Below are 20,675 nucleotides of genomic sequence, written 5' to 3' on the forward strand. Positions count from 1 at the left end.
ATTATATTTTTTATTTTGGTCACTCCACACCTTTAGCATGATCAGGAAGCAAGCAAACTTCTGATTTTTAATATAATTGGGGAAGGTTCAATTCCCTTTGTAGGGAATATTTCTACAACGCAGGTAAAAACAGCAGTAAAACCTCCACATATCAGGATGTGATATTTGGATGCGTCTCCAATAGGATCCCAAACCATGAAAATTGTCATGACATGGCAAAGGTTCTAACCCTTCCCTGCTCTATTCCAAACTAAAATGTTCTGGCGCCAAAGCGAAAGTCTGGGATGCCAGAAGAGCACAATATAGATAATAATGCTTACTGATAAGCTGGCACAGAGATTTGTCGTGCTCCAGTGATGATTAGATGAGAGACGAGAGTGGTTAGTTTTCAGTCCTTGTAAAATGATTGTGTTCAGAAAGGTTATGAGGCAGTCAGTAATGGAAATGCACTATGAATAAACTTCTTTCCACCTTTTTAGATTTTCTGATGATCATGTTCAGAATACATGTGCCAGTTTTAGTAGACATGTGTCCAGCAAGTTGTAAGTATGCTTAAAATCAGAAGAAAATAGCAGAACAATAAATCTTCTTTAATAAAAGATTTAATTAAAATGCAGCATTCTTGTACCATTGTGTTTACATAGGAAGAATGATCGGACTAGCCGAGAGCTTACCTGATCGTAATAAATACATTATTGTTTCTTTGTATAAAACACCAGTGTTAGAACTTATCTTTTTGGCATAAAAGTGAGGTTTAGATAGTAGTAAAAGTTGAATGGCACTCCCAGTTCCACATTGACCAGCAATGAGTCCTCATTAGAAGTAATGAGCAGCAGTAACGTGGTGCTTTAAAAAATATCCCCTCAGGATGGTTTCACCAAAGGAAGATACCACTGGAAGAGAGAAGGCAACAAACATCACACAGAATGGAAGAGGAAAAATGTAAAGGTGTTTTTACAGAACCAAATATCAGTACGGCAATCCTGTCCTTGTGTAGGACAGGTCACCTTAGATTAAGGGATGCCTGCTTCCAGGCCTACTCAGATCCTTCGTCAGGCTTTATACTATTTTATATATACAAAATTGTATAAAGCCTGATGAAGAGATCTAATGAATCCTGAAAACTTGCAGCAAACTTTCTGCCATGTAGGAAAGACTAAAGCAATAGGCATTTTAAAAGAGACAGGACAACATACAGGTGAAACTCGAATAATTAGAATATCGTGCAAAGTTCATTTATTTCACTAATGCAACTTAAAAGGTGAAACTAATATATGAGATAGACTCATTACATGCAAAGCAAGATCATTCAAGCCGTGATTTGTCATCATTGTGATGATTATGGCTTACAGCTCATGAAAACCCCAAGAACCCCAAATCCACAACCTCAAAAAAGTAGATTATTACATGCAATCAATAAAACAAGGATTGTACATAGAACAATATCGGACCTCTGAAAAGTACAAGCATGCATATGTACTCAGTACTTGGTTTGGGCCCCTTTTGCAGCACTTACTGCAATTACTTTTGCACGATATTCTAATTATTCGAGTTTCACCTGTATGTGTTTCCTTTGGTATAGAGAGAAATGGTTGAAAGCTGAACTCCAGGTATGAATCTTTATGTATACTTACATCCAGCTGCTCGGCCCAGTGCCATACAGGACCTGGAAGATTGCTGTAAAGCAATGTATTAGCTCCGGATGCTACAGTGCTTTACAGGATACCCGTAGTCCTTCCAGTTATAAAATATGCATACTAACATTGGGCCAAACTGGACCAATGTAAACAAATATTTATACCTGGAGTTCACCTTTAAAGTGACACTTAACTCAGGAGTTAAATCTTAAAAATGCATTCAGGTACATTAACTATTAGCAAAAATGTATCTTATTTGTGTATCACTCGGCTGTAGCTCCTCAAATCTGAATTGGTGCTGACACTGTCCTTCCTTCTGGAGGGGGGCTACTTGTGTTCCCCATGGTCCCTGTGTGTGTTGTAAAGTAGTCACAGCTCCAAGCTCACTCATGTTTAGATTACTAATTTGTACTGAGATTGTAGTCCATCATAGGAGGGAGCTTGGAGCGGTGATTACTTTACAACACACACAGGGATCATGGGGAACAAAAGTAGTCACCCTCCAGAAGGAAGGACAGTGTCAGCACCAATTCAGATTTGAGGAGCTACAGCCGAGTGATACACAAATAAGGTAAAGTTTTGTTAAATCTTAAAAATGCCCCAAATTTTAACTCCTGAGTTTATTGTCTAAGTTTGTTACAGGCCAACTTGAATTTTTTAACCAAAATGGCGATGGAATTTGTCATTCTGCTTTAAGACCAGTAAACATACCAATATGGAATATGGGACTTTTCAAGGTAAGTAACAGAAAAACCATGACCTCTATACAATTGTGGTCCTGGACTTGAGCGCATTACCTTACAAGATGAAAGGCCTTAGTGCTAAACACTTGAGTGTAACAAATGTTGTGTTTAGCTTTGCGTATCATTACCTCTTCTGACATCCCAGCTGATTTCCTGCCCTCAGTGTTGAATGGCGGTTTCAAGTATCCTCTGAAAAATTGTGGTACAAGTTCATGGAATGTTGATAAGCAGTCCTAAGCAAAGAGAAAAATGCACCATAAGCTTGAGGTTGAGCTTTCATAGAAACGTTTGGATTATTGTATTGATAGATTATCTGATGCCAAACTGGTACGACAGGGCTTGGCAACCTTGGTACGCCAGCTGTTGTGGAACTACATAAAGCATTGCAAGGCCCTGACAGGCACAGGTATGACTGGCAGAGGGATGATAGGATTGGTAGTTTCATCGCATCTGGAGTGCTGGAGTTGCCTACTCCTGAGGTAGAGTATTGGTAAACTGGTGCGCTACACAGCCCTGTTCTGTCACACACAATACATGAAGTACTATAATAAACAAGAACCGCCAACACCATTGAAGATATAAAATAGTGACTCTCGGGGATATTAGAAAAAGCACAATTAGTATTATTCCTTCAAACTGTTTAGCTTAATACTAATGAATGTTTCAAAAGGTATTGGGATGAAATCATTCTGTCACACAAAATAAATGCCTGTCATTCTCTGGCTGGTGAAGCATGATCTTTGGGGTCCATAGGTGACAGAAGTCTAATAGACCCCTGATGTCTCCATAAAGAGGACCTGTCACTGTATCTGCATTATCACGTAGGGGACTTCTAAGTGCAAAAAAAAATATGTTGCAGATTACCACGAACGTTGGAGTAAGAGCAATAATGCTGGGGCCATCACCCGCAATGCTAAATTAGTCAGTGGTAAAAGCTTTTAAAGTGTCTCCTATGGGCAATGTCGTATTTTTTGCCATTTCACAGGTGCGCACCATTGTAAGGCTTGACATGTTTGGTATCTATTTACCCAACACAACCCCATCTTTTATATTTTACCAAAAATTGGGTATTATAAAAGATGTGCAAGTAGAATATGTAAACTTATGATAGAGATTTGCAACAGACAAATCCATACATAGAAACATATCTAACACCATTATGTGGGAGATAAACATGGTCCATATTCCTGGTAGGTGATGAATAGTTGCCACACAGCACCGAATCACCGAGTGTTGCTCAGACTTACCCGCTGCTCTTTGGCACAGATGTAAGTGAACCACTTCAGACCAGCTGCTACGTGAGTGATTTCATCAGTGTAGATGACTTCCAGTACCCGGGCTGAACCTTCATCCCCCTGAGCTAGGAATCGCTGTAATGTCTGCGGGTGGACGTCTAGACCTCTAAAAATAGCACACAATTAATACCCCATTATTTACTGAGAACAGAACTCGATGCGCACACAGTAATCCTGCAGATTGCCAACATAATCCACAAACACAATGAACATACATTAGTCAAAGAGATCTGCCCGATGCAGGCACCACAGGGTTCCAGCCATCAACATGTAGGCACGAGGGTGCCATTCACAGACTCTGGCCACAACATTACCCAGGAGAAAAGGATTTTGCACCTTTTGTTATTTATACAATGTACACCAGTCCCCATTTCATGGACCACACACAGCAAAATATTAACGTGGAAGTCTTTTTGTTTTTTGTCAACGGGAAACTAAACCTAGGGGTTAAATCTTAAAAATACACACACACACACCTATCTATCTATACACACACGTATATATAAATGCATACATATACATACACGCACACTCCTGAGCATTAAGGATAGCTTAAAGGTGACACTTAATTTAGGAGTTAAATATAAAAATGTATTCAAGTCCCTCAAATTAAAAAATGTATCTTATTTGTGTATCACTCGGCTGTAGATCCTCAAATCATCTCTGAATTGGTGCTGACACTGTCCTTCCTTCTGGAGGGTGGCTACTTTTGTTCCCCATGGTCCCTGTGTGTTGTAAAGTAGTCACCGCTCCAAGCTCGCTCCTGTGATGGACTACAATCTCAATACAAATTAGTAATCTAAACTTGAGATTGTAGTCCCTCACAGGAGCGAGCTTGGAGTGGTGACTACTTTACAACACACAGGGACAATGGGGAACAAAAGTAGTCTGATAGACACAATAGAAGGTGGGAGAAAATCCCTCCAAAGTAAGGGAAATCCCTGGGGGTCTGTAGGGTCACCAGAACTAGTGTCCCCATTTGAAGATTCACCATCTATTCCTGTTCTGGTGATCACCCAAATGGGTTTGGGATGATTGGAACAGTCACCAGGACAAAAAGAGGGGGCTAATCGCCCTAACGCAGACACATACAGTCAATGCTAAAGCCTGATGAAGGGACCCTGTGTGTTCCCGAAAGCGCTTGTTTATATGACAAAGAACTTCAATAACTGAAGCTTTTGCTGTCCTAAAAGGACTGGTGTGCTGGTGACATTTTAAAAAATTCTGCTGATATTTGCGGCTCCATCCGCAGTCACTGCGAGCACCCCCGCACTACACACACAGGGACATTTCGGTAAGGAGTGCAACAAGGATAATATTTATTAAGCAAAAACAACCTGGCTGGTTCCAATCCCTCTCCACTCTATCCAAAACTAAAAAAAAAAAAAAAAGTATGGAGAAAACTCACCCAAACCTATGAGGAACATACAAACTCTATGCCGATAGTAACCCTAGAGTCCCAAGAGTGTGTAGAACCAGATTGCATATATGACAATGTTACCTGGCTTCATGGACCATATGTACTATAGCCAAACGTCCAAGGAGGTCATGAGCAGTGTCTGAAGCCGACTGCCACAATCCTAGAAGATACAGAAAATGTGAAGTCACACAATCTTTTTCTCAATTGTGTGCCGCGCTGTCAACAAATCCCAAATAAGTTCCTGAAACCAATACATTATCAATCAAATCCTTCATCCAGTAACATCAATTTCATTAGTGGTCGCCACCATTCCTACTATATCACAACTGATACTCTGCAATAATCACATGAATCACTTCAACACACAAACTGTGTAAATTATCACATAAAAACCGTGCGAAATCCCCAAAATGAATTTACATCAAATTGATCCAATCAGCGGTTTAAATTAATACATTAAAAGGAGAACTATGGAGGTGAAAATCACTCAGCCTCATAGTTCGAGCCGACGTGTGACAATGAAACTGTCACAGGTCGACTCAATAGATTGGGAAGTGAGCTCGCTCACTTCTCGATCCTGTCTCTGCAGAGAGCCGTGACTGTCACTCACGGCTTCCTGCAGGGATTCCCCCCCTCCAGCGCTGACTGGCGGAACGGAGGGGGCGGGTACAGCCGGCTCTGCCTCTAGATAGGCAGAGCCAGCTGTCAATCACGCAGCTGGGTGGATCTCGACAGTAATGTCAGGATCCGTCCCGGCTGCGGTGGTCTCAGTATAGCTTTTGTTGACAGGAGGACTCTAGTTTGTGTCCCCCCGTTACGCTTAGGAGAACTATGGGGAAAAGCCTTAACTCCATAGTTCTCCTTTAATGTCGTACCAATCTCATCAATACATAAGCTGTGCAAAAAAAAAATAAAAAAAAAAATCACAAATAAAAAAATCATGCACGTTTTTTCCCTCCTTGTTTTATCTATATGTGATTATTTGCACAGCTTATCATCAACTTATCAGTTGTGGTATGGTAGAAATGGTGGAGACCACTAATTGAGTTGATTTGATTGATCATTTATTGGTTTCAGGAATTCATTTGGGATTAGTTGACAGTGTGGCACACAATTGTACTGAGAAAAAGTGAAAGATGAAGGTTTTCTGTTTATAGTGCATGCAAGCTGGTTGAATATTGTTGCGCGGTAATTGGATATATTTAAGTCACATGACCCTACTTTGCAATAAATGCAACACTTAATCTGACAGTACGGGATATAGCATGATAAGAGCGTACCATTGTGTACAGGGAGTTCACCAAAACTACTGGCCAGCTCTGTAAGGCGCTTCTGTAGAAGGCAGTAATGCTGAGAAAGAGATGAAGCTACAAGTTAGATGTATGACATATAGTAAGGGGATTATTTTCAATGCAGCGTAGACAACAAACCTTTGCTTCGTCTCCAGCCACTTTCACAAAGTCTGAGAAGAACTCTCTTGGAAGCTTCTCTCCGGATTGCAGTTGGAAGCGAGCAAAACGTGCAATAATGTCCCAGGACAGGTCTATGGCCCACTGCTCGATGTTTGCTAGGGAGTGCAGCAATGCGATCCTACTGGACTACAAGCACAGAAGACAGATGTATCACCATACCAAAATAAGTCAAGGGAACTTTAACACTAAATATGCGTTTCGTTTGAGTAGTTTAGTACCAATTTACAAAAAACAAAAAAACTTTATTAAATTCTAGCAGCTTCAGAAATTAAATAATTACTTAGGAACATTTAGACAGATCCGCCATTAGACTGTTTATACAGGTTTTTTTTTAAACTGGAGCAGACAGAATCTGCAACAGTTGCCCATGGCAACCAATCAGCTTATTTCTTTCAAAGCTTAACTAAAACTGAAGGGAGAAGCTGATTGGTTGCTATAGGCAACTGCTCCAGTTTTGATAAATTCCCCCCAATATGTAGTCTATTTTATAAATGTTTTCACACAAGATTTACACAACTTTCACCCGGGATTCACAAATTGTTCCAACTGGATTCAATTAGAAAATTGTGTGAATCTTGGGCTAAAGTTGTGTAAATCTTGTGTGAAAACATTTAGAAATGGACCCCTTTTCAGTATATTTTTTTTCATAAACGTAAAACAGCAAAATCAGCTCAATGTGCGTAACCATTCAATACGTGATGCTTTAAAGAAGAACTCTGGGCACAAATGTTATTAACTGCAATTGCAATTCTCCGAGCCGGCACCCCTCCCTCCAGCCTGTCTTCTCCTACTCTGCAGCGATGGTATGTCCCTCTGCATCCTCATGTCCTATACACAGTGTATAGTGCGTGATGATTTACAGGACCTTAGACCGCTGCAGTAGAGGGGGAGAGAGTCTCCAGGCACCGGTCTAAGAGCAAGCTGGCTTGGGTGAGTATAACTTTTTTTTTTTACCCTAGGAACAAATAAACAGTTAAACCTTGCAGTGCGGAGGTAGACCCACTGCAAGGGCTAATACAATTTATGCTCCGAGTTCTTCTTGTCATTGTATATGTTTGGCTGCAGTCACTATTTGGCTGACAATTTTCGGCCTGGCTTCTTCAACAACAGTTGGTTGAGTAATCGACTTTTGCCCAGCTGGCAGGGCCGCCCACAGTTATTGGATTCCTGTGAATCAGCAGAAATTCTAGCAATGTATGGCCAACTTTGGTTTGGGAAGTGAGCCTGTGTTCCAGGTCTTTGTAGATGAATTCCATAGTTTGATAGAGCGGTTGTGTGATTGATAATGTGTGTGTGAAGGTTATGTAAAAATAAAATATACAATTATGTAACATTTTTAACATAACAAAGATGAAAAAAGATCCCTCAAGTTCAAGCAATCCAGCAAAGTTCTAATACTGACGCAATACTGTTGTGTCCAGTTCATTGTATTTATTTGAGATGGTCTTTGGATATTTTATTAAAACCCGAGCTGGAATGTGTTGTCAGAACACAAGTTCAGAGTTGCTGTGGATACAAGGATACTCATCGTTCCGTACAAAATGAGTACGTGTTACATGAAGCTCAGACAGCTCCTTGGATTGTGTGGAAACTAACATATCTGGAAGGACCTTTAATGGATTACGTCAAGAGAGGTCATTTATCCTACTTCCTAGAAAGAGGAATTCACAGAAGGAGAAGGTATAAAGTAAAGGGAGTTTCATTATGAAGGTCAGTTTTGTTAGCAACAATTGTCAGGCCAAAGATTTTGGAGAGACGATTGGGAATGGCGCTGTCACAAGGGAATTCTGGAAATTAGACAATATCTGCCGTCAATGGTACTATATTATAAGTCATTGTCATTATGGTCTCTTGTCACAAGGGCAAGTTTAAAGTGACACTAAACTCAGGAGGTAAATCTTAAAACTACATTCAAGTACTTTAACTATTAACATTATTGTACCTTATTTGTGTATCACTCGGCTGTAGATCTTCAAATCATCTCTGAACTGGTGCTGACACTGTCCTTCCTTCAGGAGGGTGGCTACCTTTGTTCCCCATGGTCCCTGTGTGTATTGTAAAGTAGCCACCACTCCAAGCTCACTCCCGTGATGGACTACAATCTCACGTTTAGTTTACTAATTTGTATTGAGATTGTAGTCCATTATCGGAGCAAGCTTTGAGCAGAGGCTACTTTACTTTTCCTCTATATACCCATCAGTGCCCTTTCATAATTATATAAGGCTAAAATGTCATTACAACCTACCAGTGTGCCGCCTTTTCCTCTCTTGATCCTGCCAGGTTGTACTATGGTGAGATTTTCTTTTCGTTTTGGTTGGTCTGGAGGTTGTGTCTGACCAATGTCTGCAATCTTTCCCGTGTGCCATAATTCCTGTGCCTGCTGCGTGAGTTTTGCCTGGGAAGAAGTTGATTTAATTAACTGAAATTGTACACAGCAAAATCTTCAACACAATGTCACCAGTTTCTCAGAACGCACACAATCAACACTGCTCTGTGCTAGGTATAGTAACAGTTGTCACATTGTGTAAAAACCACACAACATAGATGACATTTAGGTGTTGCTTAATTCAAAATAGAAATGTATGCATTAGATCACACTACATATACTGGAATGATTCAAATGGCCTTGTGGTCCATCTCATATGTTATAACTAAAGAAGACTCTACACCCTAAAACAGCTTTGTACAACAAATGGTCCCAGTGACAATAATTTTGTATACATATAATATAGAACGTTATGATAGGAAGAGGGCCCAAAGAATATCAGTTCTTCTAAACCCCAGGCTTTTAAATAAAAAAAACACTACAGGCTCAGCACATGAAGACAACTCGCCTTATGAAAGAAAACCTGTGCTGGGAGCGATGGAAATACCTGTCACTTTCAAGTATAGAGGAGCATAGGAGTCACCCATATGACAGCATTGGTACTTAGCGGTTGGTCCAGCACTGGCACTTGGTATGGTGAGGGAGTCATGCCTGTGTAAACTCCACCTGGAAATCCAACTTGAGCTTACACAGGGTAGTTTAACCTTGCTCCTCGTAGCTGAAATGATATTGTAATGATAATGAAGGGTGTCATCCCCTCTATCTAACAGCTACATGAACAGTCACACAGTCACTCTGTACATGCGATATAATGCTCATGTATAGAATGCATACCACAGGAAACATTTCTTGTCTGTAGCAACCAGCTGCCAAATCTAATTTCTACACTTCATATTGAAAAGTAGAAGAGATTCTGAGGCACACGAGAAATTCTCCTGTTAGCACACTTTTCCTGCATGAACCCTTGTAAGAGGCACATCAATAACTGCAAAACCAATAAAAAGAAACCACAAGAGTATGAGAGGGATATGCACACAGATGCAGGACATGCACTACAGATGTTGGCTTCTGGTTGCACAGCCTCCGGAGGCTGAACAGGCTACTGGTTAAATGACTTAAACGCACAGCTTCCAGGTACCCCCATGCAATACTGCCCAGACCATTCCAAACTTTAGCTACCACTCATCTGACCTTTCTTGCTGGTGCTTCATATCTACAGGGGAGGCTCCCAGCAGCGGAGAGTTATGCCTTCATTAATCCTGACATTTTTTGTTGCGTGGAGGGACATGCGTGCCTGTGTGTCTAATAAGATGGAAACTACTCAGTAGTGGCTGTTTCACTCTTCTATGTCATGTAATAGCTCCATACAAGAACGCTATATTGTACAAATTGGAGGCAGGGTAGAGATCTTTAGTTTTACATAGGACCAGATTCAGTTCAATTCATGTGTACAGTTTGTAATGTTACCAAGTCAATCAATCCTGATCTCACCTTCTCTTCTGGATCTGCAGTACTAAGGATTCTACAAGCCCAATAAGTCAAGGAACATTCCTCTTCTACCCCTTTTGCTCTTTCTTCAGACTCTGTATTGCCTGGGAAGGAAAAAAAACATCTGTTATGGCATTATGTTGCCTGTAAAGGTGAATAAAGTTCAGTTAATAAATCCGATCTATGTTGTGCAGATTTGTAAAATGTCCAACGTCTTCATAAATAAGATCTGCATTACGTCCGCAGAAGTCTGTCAGTTTCGTCTACTTTATGAGGAACAATCTAAACAAGAAAGTGGCAAATGTGTGAGGTTTCTGAAGTGCATGTAAACCCCGACAATGAACTTCTCCCATTTGGTCTGTCAGATATACCATTGGATGTATTTTGTTACAGAATATCTGTTCCATAAGTGCAAAAAATACCGATGATTGCATTCAGAAAAATCAGTGCTGTCCTGTGCAGACTTCCAGTGTCATGTCAAGGTGCCCTCCTGGTGTCATGTCAAGGTGCCCTCCTGGTGTCATGTCAAGGTGCCCTCCTAGTGTCATGTCAAGGTGCCCTCCTAGTGTCATGTCAAGGTGCCCTCCTGGTGTCATGTCAAGGTGTTCTCCTGGTGTCATGTCAAGGTGCCCTCCTGGTGTCATGTCAAGGTGCCCTCCTAGTGTCATGTCAAGGTGCCCTCCTAGTGTCATGTCAAGGTGCCCTCCTAGTGTCATGTCAAGGTGCCCTCCTAGTGTCATGTCAAGGTGCCCTCCTAGTGTCATGTCAAGGTGCCCTCCTAGTGTCATGTCAAGTCAAGGTGCCCTCCTAGTGTCATGTCAAGGTGCCCTCATAGTGCCATCTCAAGGTGCCCCCCTAGTTTCTATCTTTAACTTCAGAACACTTAAGCTCTATATACGTATCAAATTTCAGTCGATTGTTGCTGAAACTGACTAAATTTGATCTATGGCTGGCATTGTACGCACCACCCAATTGCAATCTGAAAATCAAAGGAGCTGGGTGGAAAACTGTTGACTGAACAGATGTAGTCACTGTTCGGGAAATCTGACAGCTGTGTGTGCCAGTTGCTTCAATACAACAGCCAGCATGGGAGGTTCCTCCATCCACACTGTTTAGCGTGGAGAGGGGAATCTACCAATTTCTTTTCTTCTGCCAATGGTTTAACCTGTATGCTGGCCTTAATCTCTGTGCTGTAGAGATTATAAGGCCCCATTCACACCAAGGCGTTATCATTTTTGTACGTTTGTAGGGTTCATCTAGCTTTTTTTGCACATTTTTGTGCGCGCACATGAAGACGTGCGTTTCGACTCGCAGATTAGGAGACATTGTGGTCAATGGACGAATGCATGTACAAACGCGCAAGAAAATTTGCAACATGCTTCTGTCGCACATTTCCATGAAAGCCTATGGGGGGAAAACGAGCTGCAAACTCCCAAAAGAAGCTCATGTCATTTTTTCCTGTGTTTGGCGTTGTGCTGCTCAGGTGTGAACAGGAACTGTTGGAAATCATGGGATTTTTCGTGCTGGGCGTTTTGAAGCTTGTTTTCTACTGTTCAAAAATGCCCAGGTGTGAACCAAGCCTTAGAGCGAGTGGAATTCAGAAGATTGACAAAATACAACTCGGCAGGGCTTATACCATTCCTTGCAGTTTTAGTCCATGATGTCTACGACATGCTGGTGATACAATAGTCAACTCCTTGGTTCTCCTTCAGCTTTCAACCAATGCAATCTGTTATCCAGTTTCAAGCATTTCCAATTTAGACCACTAAATGATTGAAGTTGCCAGCAATCGTTCATCTGTGGCAGGGGTAGGCAACCTTGGCACTCCAGCTGTGGTGCAAGTACAAATCCCACCAAGCATCTGCCACTAGGAGTCATGCCTGTGGTTGTCAGAGTCTTGCAGTGCCTCATGGGACTTGTAGTTCCACAGCAGCTAGAGTGCCAAGGTTGCCTACCCCTGCCACAGATGAACAAAAGCTGTGGCTAAATATTAAAGGAGAACTATGAGGTGAGTGAAAATCACTCATCCAAATAGTTCGAGCCGACGCGTGACAATGAAACGGTCACACGTCGGCTTAATAGGTCGGGAAATGAGCGAACACATACCATCGCCTGCTCACTTCCCGATAGTCTCCCTGCAGTGAGTGGTGACTGCCAGTCACCGCTCCACGCAGGGATTCCCCCCCCTCCCTGCTCTGATCCTCCAGCGCTGACTGGAAGGAACGGTAGAGCCCGCTGTCACTCACGCAGCTGGGTGGATCTCGACAGCAATGTCGGGATCCGTTCCAGCTGCGGTGGTCTCAGTATACAGCAAGCTGTAGATCGCTATATACTGAGCTTTGGGTCACGGGAGGACGTTATGTTACTTCCTCCCGTGACCTATGGGGAAAAACACTTACTTCATACTTCTCTTTTAAGTTGTAAAGTAACAACATTTACTAGCGGTTTAGCATCCTTACTGTGAGGGGTTGTGCTGTGAGTGTCCCAAAAACACACAGCAGATTCTGGCCAGCTGATTGGTGGAAGCTAGGGGAGGCGGGGCACTGGGCATTACTCATTGACTGTAAGAGGGTTTCCTCTTTCTTACCAGAAAAAAGACAATGGTGAGTTTATTTTAGGTATACTGCTCTGTTTTGTATTAAAGAGAAACTGTAGGAAGATCATTAAATCCACTCTGAAAAAACATATATGTGCTATCTTAGCAGACATCCCTTCCAGACAGCACAGCCAGGTACCTGATCTCCAGTGCACAGAAAAGAATCTACCCACAGCCTGCACCCCACTCCCAGTCTAACTACTGCTGTGCAATGGATTCTAGGAAGCTACTATAAAGACAGAATTACCTTGCTTACACTGGCTGTATTCAAAAATGAGTTTTATGATGGAATGAATAATGGAATGTATAATGGAACTACATTATTTCAGCATTTCAGCTTTACAATATATTATCCAAAAGGATTATTATACACATTCCTTATAACTGACCCCACATTTTTGCTTAGCATTTCTCCTGGGCAGCACTGAAGAAAATACAATTACCATAATAAAATCCTCTAATATATCAGGAACAAGGACAGCTGACATTCAGTAAAGACTTTGTAGACTCCCCCACCTGATCTTTCACATGTATTATCCTTCCAAGGAGCAAGGGACAGTGCATTTGGAGTCTTGATATATACCTTCCCGTCACAGAGCTTTACTTCATATACTTGATTCTAAAATAAATTATTATGTAGATAGATTAGCCAAAAACACAACGCCAAGCAGAAGCAGCAAACTTAACATATAATTATCAGAAAACAATGCAATGGCCAACTTGTTTTTTTAATCGTATGTAAGAGAAGAACCCCTATCTGTTTACTGCTGACTGTGGCCCCACTAGAGAGACCGTCCCTCACTTTCTGTCCCAGTGACTCCTTGTCTTTGAGGGTCTTACCAGAACTGGACAGGAGGGAAAGTTCCTATTAGGGATTACTAGAGCTTTTGTCATGTTACAGGACATGGATAGCAAGGTCCAGAGGGCAGATACAATGGATAGTAATGCGCAGAGGGGCAGACAAGATGGACATTAAGGTGCACAGAGGCACATAAGATGGATAGTATAATGCAGGAGGCAGACAGGATGGACAGTTAGGTGCAGAGAGGCAGATAAGATGAATCTTAAGGTGCAGAGGGACAGAAAGGATGGATAGAAAGTTTCAGAGGAGCAGGTAAGATGGATAGCAAGGAACAGAGGGGCAGATACAATGGATAGTAATGCGCAGAGGGGCAGACAAGATGGACATTAAGGTGCACAGAGGCACATAAGATGGATAGTATAATGCAGGAGGCAGACAGGATGGACAGTTAGGTGCAGAGAGGCAGATAAGACGAATCTTAAGGTGCAGAGGGACAGAAAGGATGGATAGAAAGTTTCAGAGGGGCAGGTAAGATGGATAGCAATGAGCAGATACAATAGATAGTAATGCGCAGAGGGGCAGAAAAGATGGATGGATAGCAAGGTGCAGAGAGGCAGGTAAGATGGACAGTAAGGTGTACAGGGTCAGCTATAATTAATAGTGAAATGCAGATGGATAGCAGTGTGCAGATATGATGGATAGTAAGGTGCAGAGGGGCAGATAAGAGGGATAGTAAGGGGCAGATAAGAGGGATAGTAAGGGGCAGATAAGAGGGATAGTAAGGGGCAGATAAGAGGGATAGTAAGGGGCAGATAAGAGGGATAGTAAGGGGCAGATAAGAGGGATAGTAAGGGGCAGATAAGATGAGCTGGGACTTGAAATTGACCTCGGCTTAGAGGAAAAGAGGAAGGTAGGGGGCAGGTTAGAGTGGTAATGATCAGCTGAAAAGAAGGGTGGAAAGGGGCAGATAAGAGGGATAGTAAGGGGCAGATAAGATGAGCTGGGACTTGAAATTGACCTCGGCTTTGAGGTCTTACAAGTGATATAGAAGATGACTAAAGCTATGTGTAGTCACCTCTAGGTACCTGCATTCCACGTCTTCAAACTTTAAAGCCCAAACTCCGGCTACTCCAACCAATCCCCCCCCGGAGTAACAAATGAATGTACCTAACCTGTAATCCAGAGGAGGAGGATCCATCATCCAAGCAGAACTCAAAATCATGCCAGGGGCAAGTTAATGCTAAGCGACCATTACACAGTTCTTCTATATCCCCCTGCTCCAGAGGTCCTCCTATTGTATGAAGACAAATAATAAAAACATCCACAGTTAATTACAATTAACAATGAATATATCTCTTCTTTGCTAGCAAAAGACTTCAAACATTGCTATTGTAAAATCTTCTTTATTTACACCAAAAAGGACAAACAACACTCGCAGGGGACCAGGTCCTGGAAAGAAGTAAAGAAGTACTTCTCATTAGTCAGCATGATCATGTGACCAAGCTGACCAATCAGCGTTTGACATTTGTGAACATTTTGAGCATTCTGTATTGTGGGGCTGGGTAGTCTGTACAGACCATTACATTGGCTGACAGGGACTTTAAACATATAAGCGCCGGGGGTGGTGGCGGGATGCTGTGGGTAGGTTCATTTTTTACACAATCTGTCAGAAAGTGAACTTACCTTAAAGACATTATGTGCATGAAACATAGAAATATAGGAAACCAGTACACATGTAATAAATCCTCAATCATTTTTCAATCTATTAAATCATCGTCACCATTTGTCATAGACAGCCAGTTTTGGGGCCGCACAGCGTCCCTTTGTTAGTGCGACAGTGACACTGACTGTGTCCCTATGTCATCCTGGGGAAGGGACCCTTAGTGGCCCTTGAAACGTTGGCTGTGTATGACAAATGGTAACGATGATTTAATACATTGAAAAAGGATTGAAGATTTATTACGTGTGTACTGGTCATTATCTGATCTTCATTAGCGTTTCACACAGCGCCATCCGTGTCATCACTACGAGCGCCACCATCTTGCAAGGTCACAATGCTGTATGGAGTGCAGGTGACTTACGACACTAGCACATTTCAGAATACAATACCTTCGTGTGGACATGCAGAATCCATGGCATAGAATTTCCCATCGCCAAGAATTAAAACCAGATGCTCCCCGTCCTCTGAATATAATCTAAAAGAAAATATTACATACATCATTAAAACGGAAATAAATTTAAATTGCAGCTTCACACCATCAGTCCTTCTATAGTACATAGATTCAACCGAATGGTCCATTCTCTTCCCCTGCACAGACATCCCTGTATTCAGTTGTTGTGATGTCACTTACGCACGCACAGTCCTGCTCTCATTCCCAGCATTCATAGCCGAGCCAAGAGTGCTTTGTCGGGATGACATCATTGGCTGTCTCTGGCAAGTCGCTTGTTATGGCCATGCTCCTTTTGACCTGCTAAAGTGGTCTAAGCATGCGCATACATGACACGCTATAAGGGAGGAAGGGGATGGATGATCGGTAATGGACGCAAACTGCCTGCATCCCTGGCCGCTCATCCGTCCCTGTATGGATGGAAACGCTCGGAAGTTTAGGTATATGCGTACCGCAGCTGTATTCAACCCCTGTGCGCAGACATATCGGCTGTTTTTTTTACGGTGTACGGCCTTTCATGTCCATGTGAATTAGCCTGAACTTGGCAATCTTATAGCGATTTGTAGCTCAGTCACTCAGCATTTTATATCAGCGACCAGCTTGCCAGCAGCAATCGCTCTGCAATGAGTCCTGAGTGAGTCCATAGATAATAACTATGATTTCCTTAGTGAGGACGGCGGTGAGATCGCCAGTATGACATGGAGGATCCAAATGATTGCGTGTGTTATTCTGAGACACAAGTGGAAGTGAGAAATAGTGGTAACTAGAGGGGTGGAAAAAATCCTATTCGTGGTCCAGGAAACTAGATCTGATGGTAAGGGTTTGTCTTTAAGGGGCCGTTCACACATACTGCAGTAAAACGCAGGTCACCGCGCCGGATCAATGGAGGTCACTGCAAGGACACACAGAAAATGAATCACACCACAACGTAGGTGTGATGGGCGGTATGCTGCGATAAAATGCAAACATGCTGCATTTCTGCACACTGTATACCACTGCAGGTCGTCACATGGCACCACAGCCCACCGCGCTGCTGTGCAGGGACCTGGCTAGAGTGCTCACATTGTATACTTCACATTAAGTTAAAAAAAAAAAAAAGCGAACAGCTCCAGCAGTGTACAATACAACACTCTCTGACGGAGCTGCCACAACGCACTAGTTAAAACGGTTATTTTCCTGCACGGGCTCTAAAGCATTCCATGCTGTGCATTAATGTACAGCACATGCACTGCGTTACGGCAGCCCGTTCATAATTAATGCACCAAAAAGTATGACTACCACGTATGACCTTTTTTACAAAAGCAAGTATAACAACACACATTATATGCATTGTGGTTTGCATGTGCTGTACAATACCATACAATGAATAGCACAGCACTACCTTGCACATACAGCAAGTGCACTGCCATGCGTTGTGGCAACATATACACTTTAGTGTGAATGCTCCTGCACCCAAATGCTTTGTGCCGAAATATGTCCCCCCTTTATTATCTTGCAAAGGTGGGGGTATGGTATAGGGGCCTTCAGGGCGTGGTCCAGTGTGGTAAAGTGTACAATACATATCATTTAAGTGCACCGAATACACAAGTGTGACCCTAGGATCGTGCCAGCCCAATGGCTTCTTACTTGGTGCACGGAGACTTGAATCTCTGCTTCTCCCCGACACACTGCCAGCTGCTGTCCTCCACCACTTGCTTCAGGGCGCACACCAACTCCTCCGGGAACGTCTCCATGCCCGCTCACCCTCACGGCTGCACCCAACCGTGAAAGGTAGCACAAGGGCGGAAGAGAAAAGCTACTACAGACCGCGGCTTCGGCCTAGGATCACTGGAGCCTCCAAGGACTACAAAGCTCGCTGGTGACGTCCCCGATCGTCCGCCCCCATCCCCATGGCAACGGACACGGCCCTTCCCTGGTAACTAGAACTCCATCCTGTTGCTAGGGCTTGTTCTGAGCATCTCTTCATGTTCTAGTACCGTAGTAGTAGTACAGCAATGAAAAATTAGGCCCCATTCACACTTTTGTAAAGCGTCCATGTGCATTTTTGTTGCCGTATGTCAGCCTATTAATTTCAGTGGGCTTCTGCATCCGCAACAAACGTGACAAAGAAGCTCACGCAGCATTCTCAGCTGTGAGCTTTCCCGCGTTTGACGTGCGCTGAAGCATGGGCAAAAAGGTGCAGTTAGGTTGCCATCAACAAGTAATGGCACCACAAACACGGTTTTAACGCAAAGCTTTAACACGCACCAATGCGCGCACACGAGTGCTTTGGCGCATTCATGGGGAGTTAGGGTTGCTGACCACCCCTTGGAAAGAGTGAGAGACACCGACCACCGCTGAGAGGGATTAAAGAGTGAAACAGCAAAAAGTTTTCCTGGCACACTCACAAGCTAGCATGTAAAAAAACTTGTCTCACCACTAGGGTTAAAAACGGTTTGGATACACGTCTTCTGCAGAAAATGTGAAAGCCGCACAGCCACGCCAAGGCACCTCTTATAGTGCGGTCCTAACTCTAAACTATGAGAGTCTCCATCTTGGAGCACATCGGGCAGAAGATAAAATTGCAGGGATCCCAACCTGAAAGAAGCAATTTCAGGGAGGTGTCCCTCTCATTTCAGGGAGGTGCCCTCTCCCCCCCCCCATCCGCGGAGGGGGGTTAGTGGGGGGGGCTGGGAGAGAGCACCCCCTGAAATGATGGCAGATAGCACAGGAAGCAGTAGCTTCTTTGCTATCTGCAGGTTTTTTTTTCTGATATGTGCCCGGGTGTCAGCCTACCTCACACATGGACAGATAATTCAAACCGGACCGAGCGGTGCTGTCTCCACTCCCTCTCTCGGTTTTTCTCCTCTGTTAGTGGGAGGATGTGATGTCAGAGAGAGAGGATGTGATGTCAGAGAGAGAGGGAGAAATCATCCTCCGGAAGCAAGCGGGGAGCAGTTTCGCCGGGGACTCGGTGCCTGTGACCGCCCTTTTTCTCCCCTGGGCCTCTCTATTTATAAACAGGTATTTATTACATTTAATCAAAATAAATATCAATTGAAAGGGGGGGTAGTATTGCACATAAAACGTGCCCCCATAACCAGGTAACCTGTGACATCTTTTCTGGGGGCATCTTTGACATATCGTCCAATACAGATCTCACCAGCACTAAGATTCCATGTTAGTGCAAATCCATTTTATTGATAGTTGTCATTCAAACGACAAGCGCTTTTGGGGCCACACAGTGTCCCCTTCATCAGGCTCAGAAATGACATTGCATAAAACTACCACAATCTTTATGTAGACATACTAGAATGTCAAAAGCGCTTGTCGTTTGAATGACAACTATCAATAAAATGGATTTGCACTAGGGATGCTCCGATACTAGCATTGGTATTGGTGCCGATACCGAGTATTTGGGCGAGTACCAGTACTCGCCCGAAAGCTCAGATACTTGCCTCTGATACCGGAAGTTCTGGTCAGAAGGAGATCTCCCTCTGACTGGCATTGCCGACGGAGCATGGCGCTGGCTTCTTTTCCAATCAGTAAGCCGGGCGGTGGATTATGTTATGGAAATTCGCTTGGTTCAACGCACAAATCCATACTGCGCTAGAGTGCGCCAAAGTATGTCAAACACAAAGAATTTCCCCCCGTGCTTAAAAGCACAGTTGTATTATGCTCTTTTGTGCGAGGACTGGCAGTACCTCTTTTGTGTCATGTAGAGTTAGGACACAGGAGAAAGGTGTTGCTTGCTTCAAGATCCATGCTAAGAGACCCAGCACAGGCCTTTGTTTATTGTTTTATACCTGTCAGACAGGAAGTGATGTCTCAAACAGCGAGACAGGAAGTGGGGCAGACATCACTTCAACATAGCCAGCTAACAAAACACATTAATACAATAATCTATTACGACCAGAGTGAGCTTTATCCAGCATTGCTCAGTGAGCAATGCCCAATAAAGTTACTGTGATTCTCATGGGTGTTTATTTACAGGGACAACGTTATATCATCTCCAGCGGTTGATCAGGCGCACTAGAGAGAACAAACGCACGTTCCTTTCATAAAGGCAGATATGTATCTTAAATAATGCTATGTCCTCAAAGCAAGTTGTATACACGCCAAATCAATAAATCCGCGCACCGCGCAGGGGCCCTAGCTTGGCGTCCACACATTTGCTAAGAAAACACTGCTCCACCACGCATAAGATATCTACTCCAATGGTTTAACCCCAGTGCCTATTTAAACCTAGACACTGAGACATAATGACAAAATATTACAATACATTAAAAACACATCCTAATAAAATTTCCACAACAATTATGACCCGCCTCCCGGCTTCATGATTGGCTAGGAAGCCAGCTTCAGGTGTTGCTAAGCAGCCTGGCTTCCTAACCAATCAGGAAGCCGGGTGGCACGTAATGAACCGCCTTCTAGCCTCCTCATTGGTCAGGAAGCCACGCTGCCTAGAAAAAAGTGAAGCCAATCAGGAAGCCAGGGGGTGGGTCATGACATGCCGTACGGCTTCTTGATTGGTCAGGCAGCCTCTGAAGCCAGTGTTCTTTTGCTGGAACACCGGCTTCAAAGGCAGAAATCCGGGCGATGTGTCATGATCCGTCTTCCTGATAATCGAGGCACAAGGCACCAATACCGAGTGCAAACTTGTACTCTGTACCGAAAAAACGGTATCGTTGAATCCCTAATTTGGTGACAGCTGTATTTGAGTTATGTCGTCAGCGGCGCCATCCTCAG

The 20,675-nt window shown here is 43.3% G+C and overlaps 1 protein-coding gene across 1 annotated transcript; it reads right to left on the reverse strand.

Annotated features, from left to right (window-relative positions):
• Nucleotides 1-863: 863 nt before the first annotated feature.
• LOC108800272 (uncharacterized protein HI_0077-like) lies at nucleotides 864-17,779 on the reverse strand. The gene is made up of 12 exons (XM_018572244.1): nucleotides 17,574-17,779; nucleotides 15,889-15,974; nucleotides 14,952-15,070; nucleotides 13,494-13,596; nucleotides 10,385-10,485; nucleotides 8,813-8,962; nucleotides 6,526-6,693; nucleotides 6,376-6,445; nucleotides 5,177-5,255; nucleotides 3,628-3,781; nucleotides 2,509-2,613; nucleotides 864-893 (listed from the first exon to the last, which is right to left on the reverse strand). The coding sequence occupies exons 1-12, from the start codon at nucleotides 17,678-17,680 to the stop codon at nucleotides 864-866; spliced, it is 1,272 nt and encodes a 423-aa protein (XP_018427746.1). The 5' UTR covers nucleotides 17,681-17,779.
• Between the last annotated feature and the right edge of the window lie 2,896 nt (nucleotides 17,780-20,675).

Source organism: Nanorana parkeri, unplaced genomic scaffold (genome assembly GCF_000935625.1).
Source record: "Nanorana parkeri isolate BGI_ZX_2015 unplaced genomic scaffold, ASM93562v1 scaffold1974, whole genome shotgun sequence".
NCBI lineage: Eukaryota > Metazoa > Chordata > Amphibia > Anura > Dicroglossidae > Nanorana > Nanorana parkeri.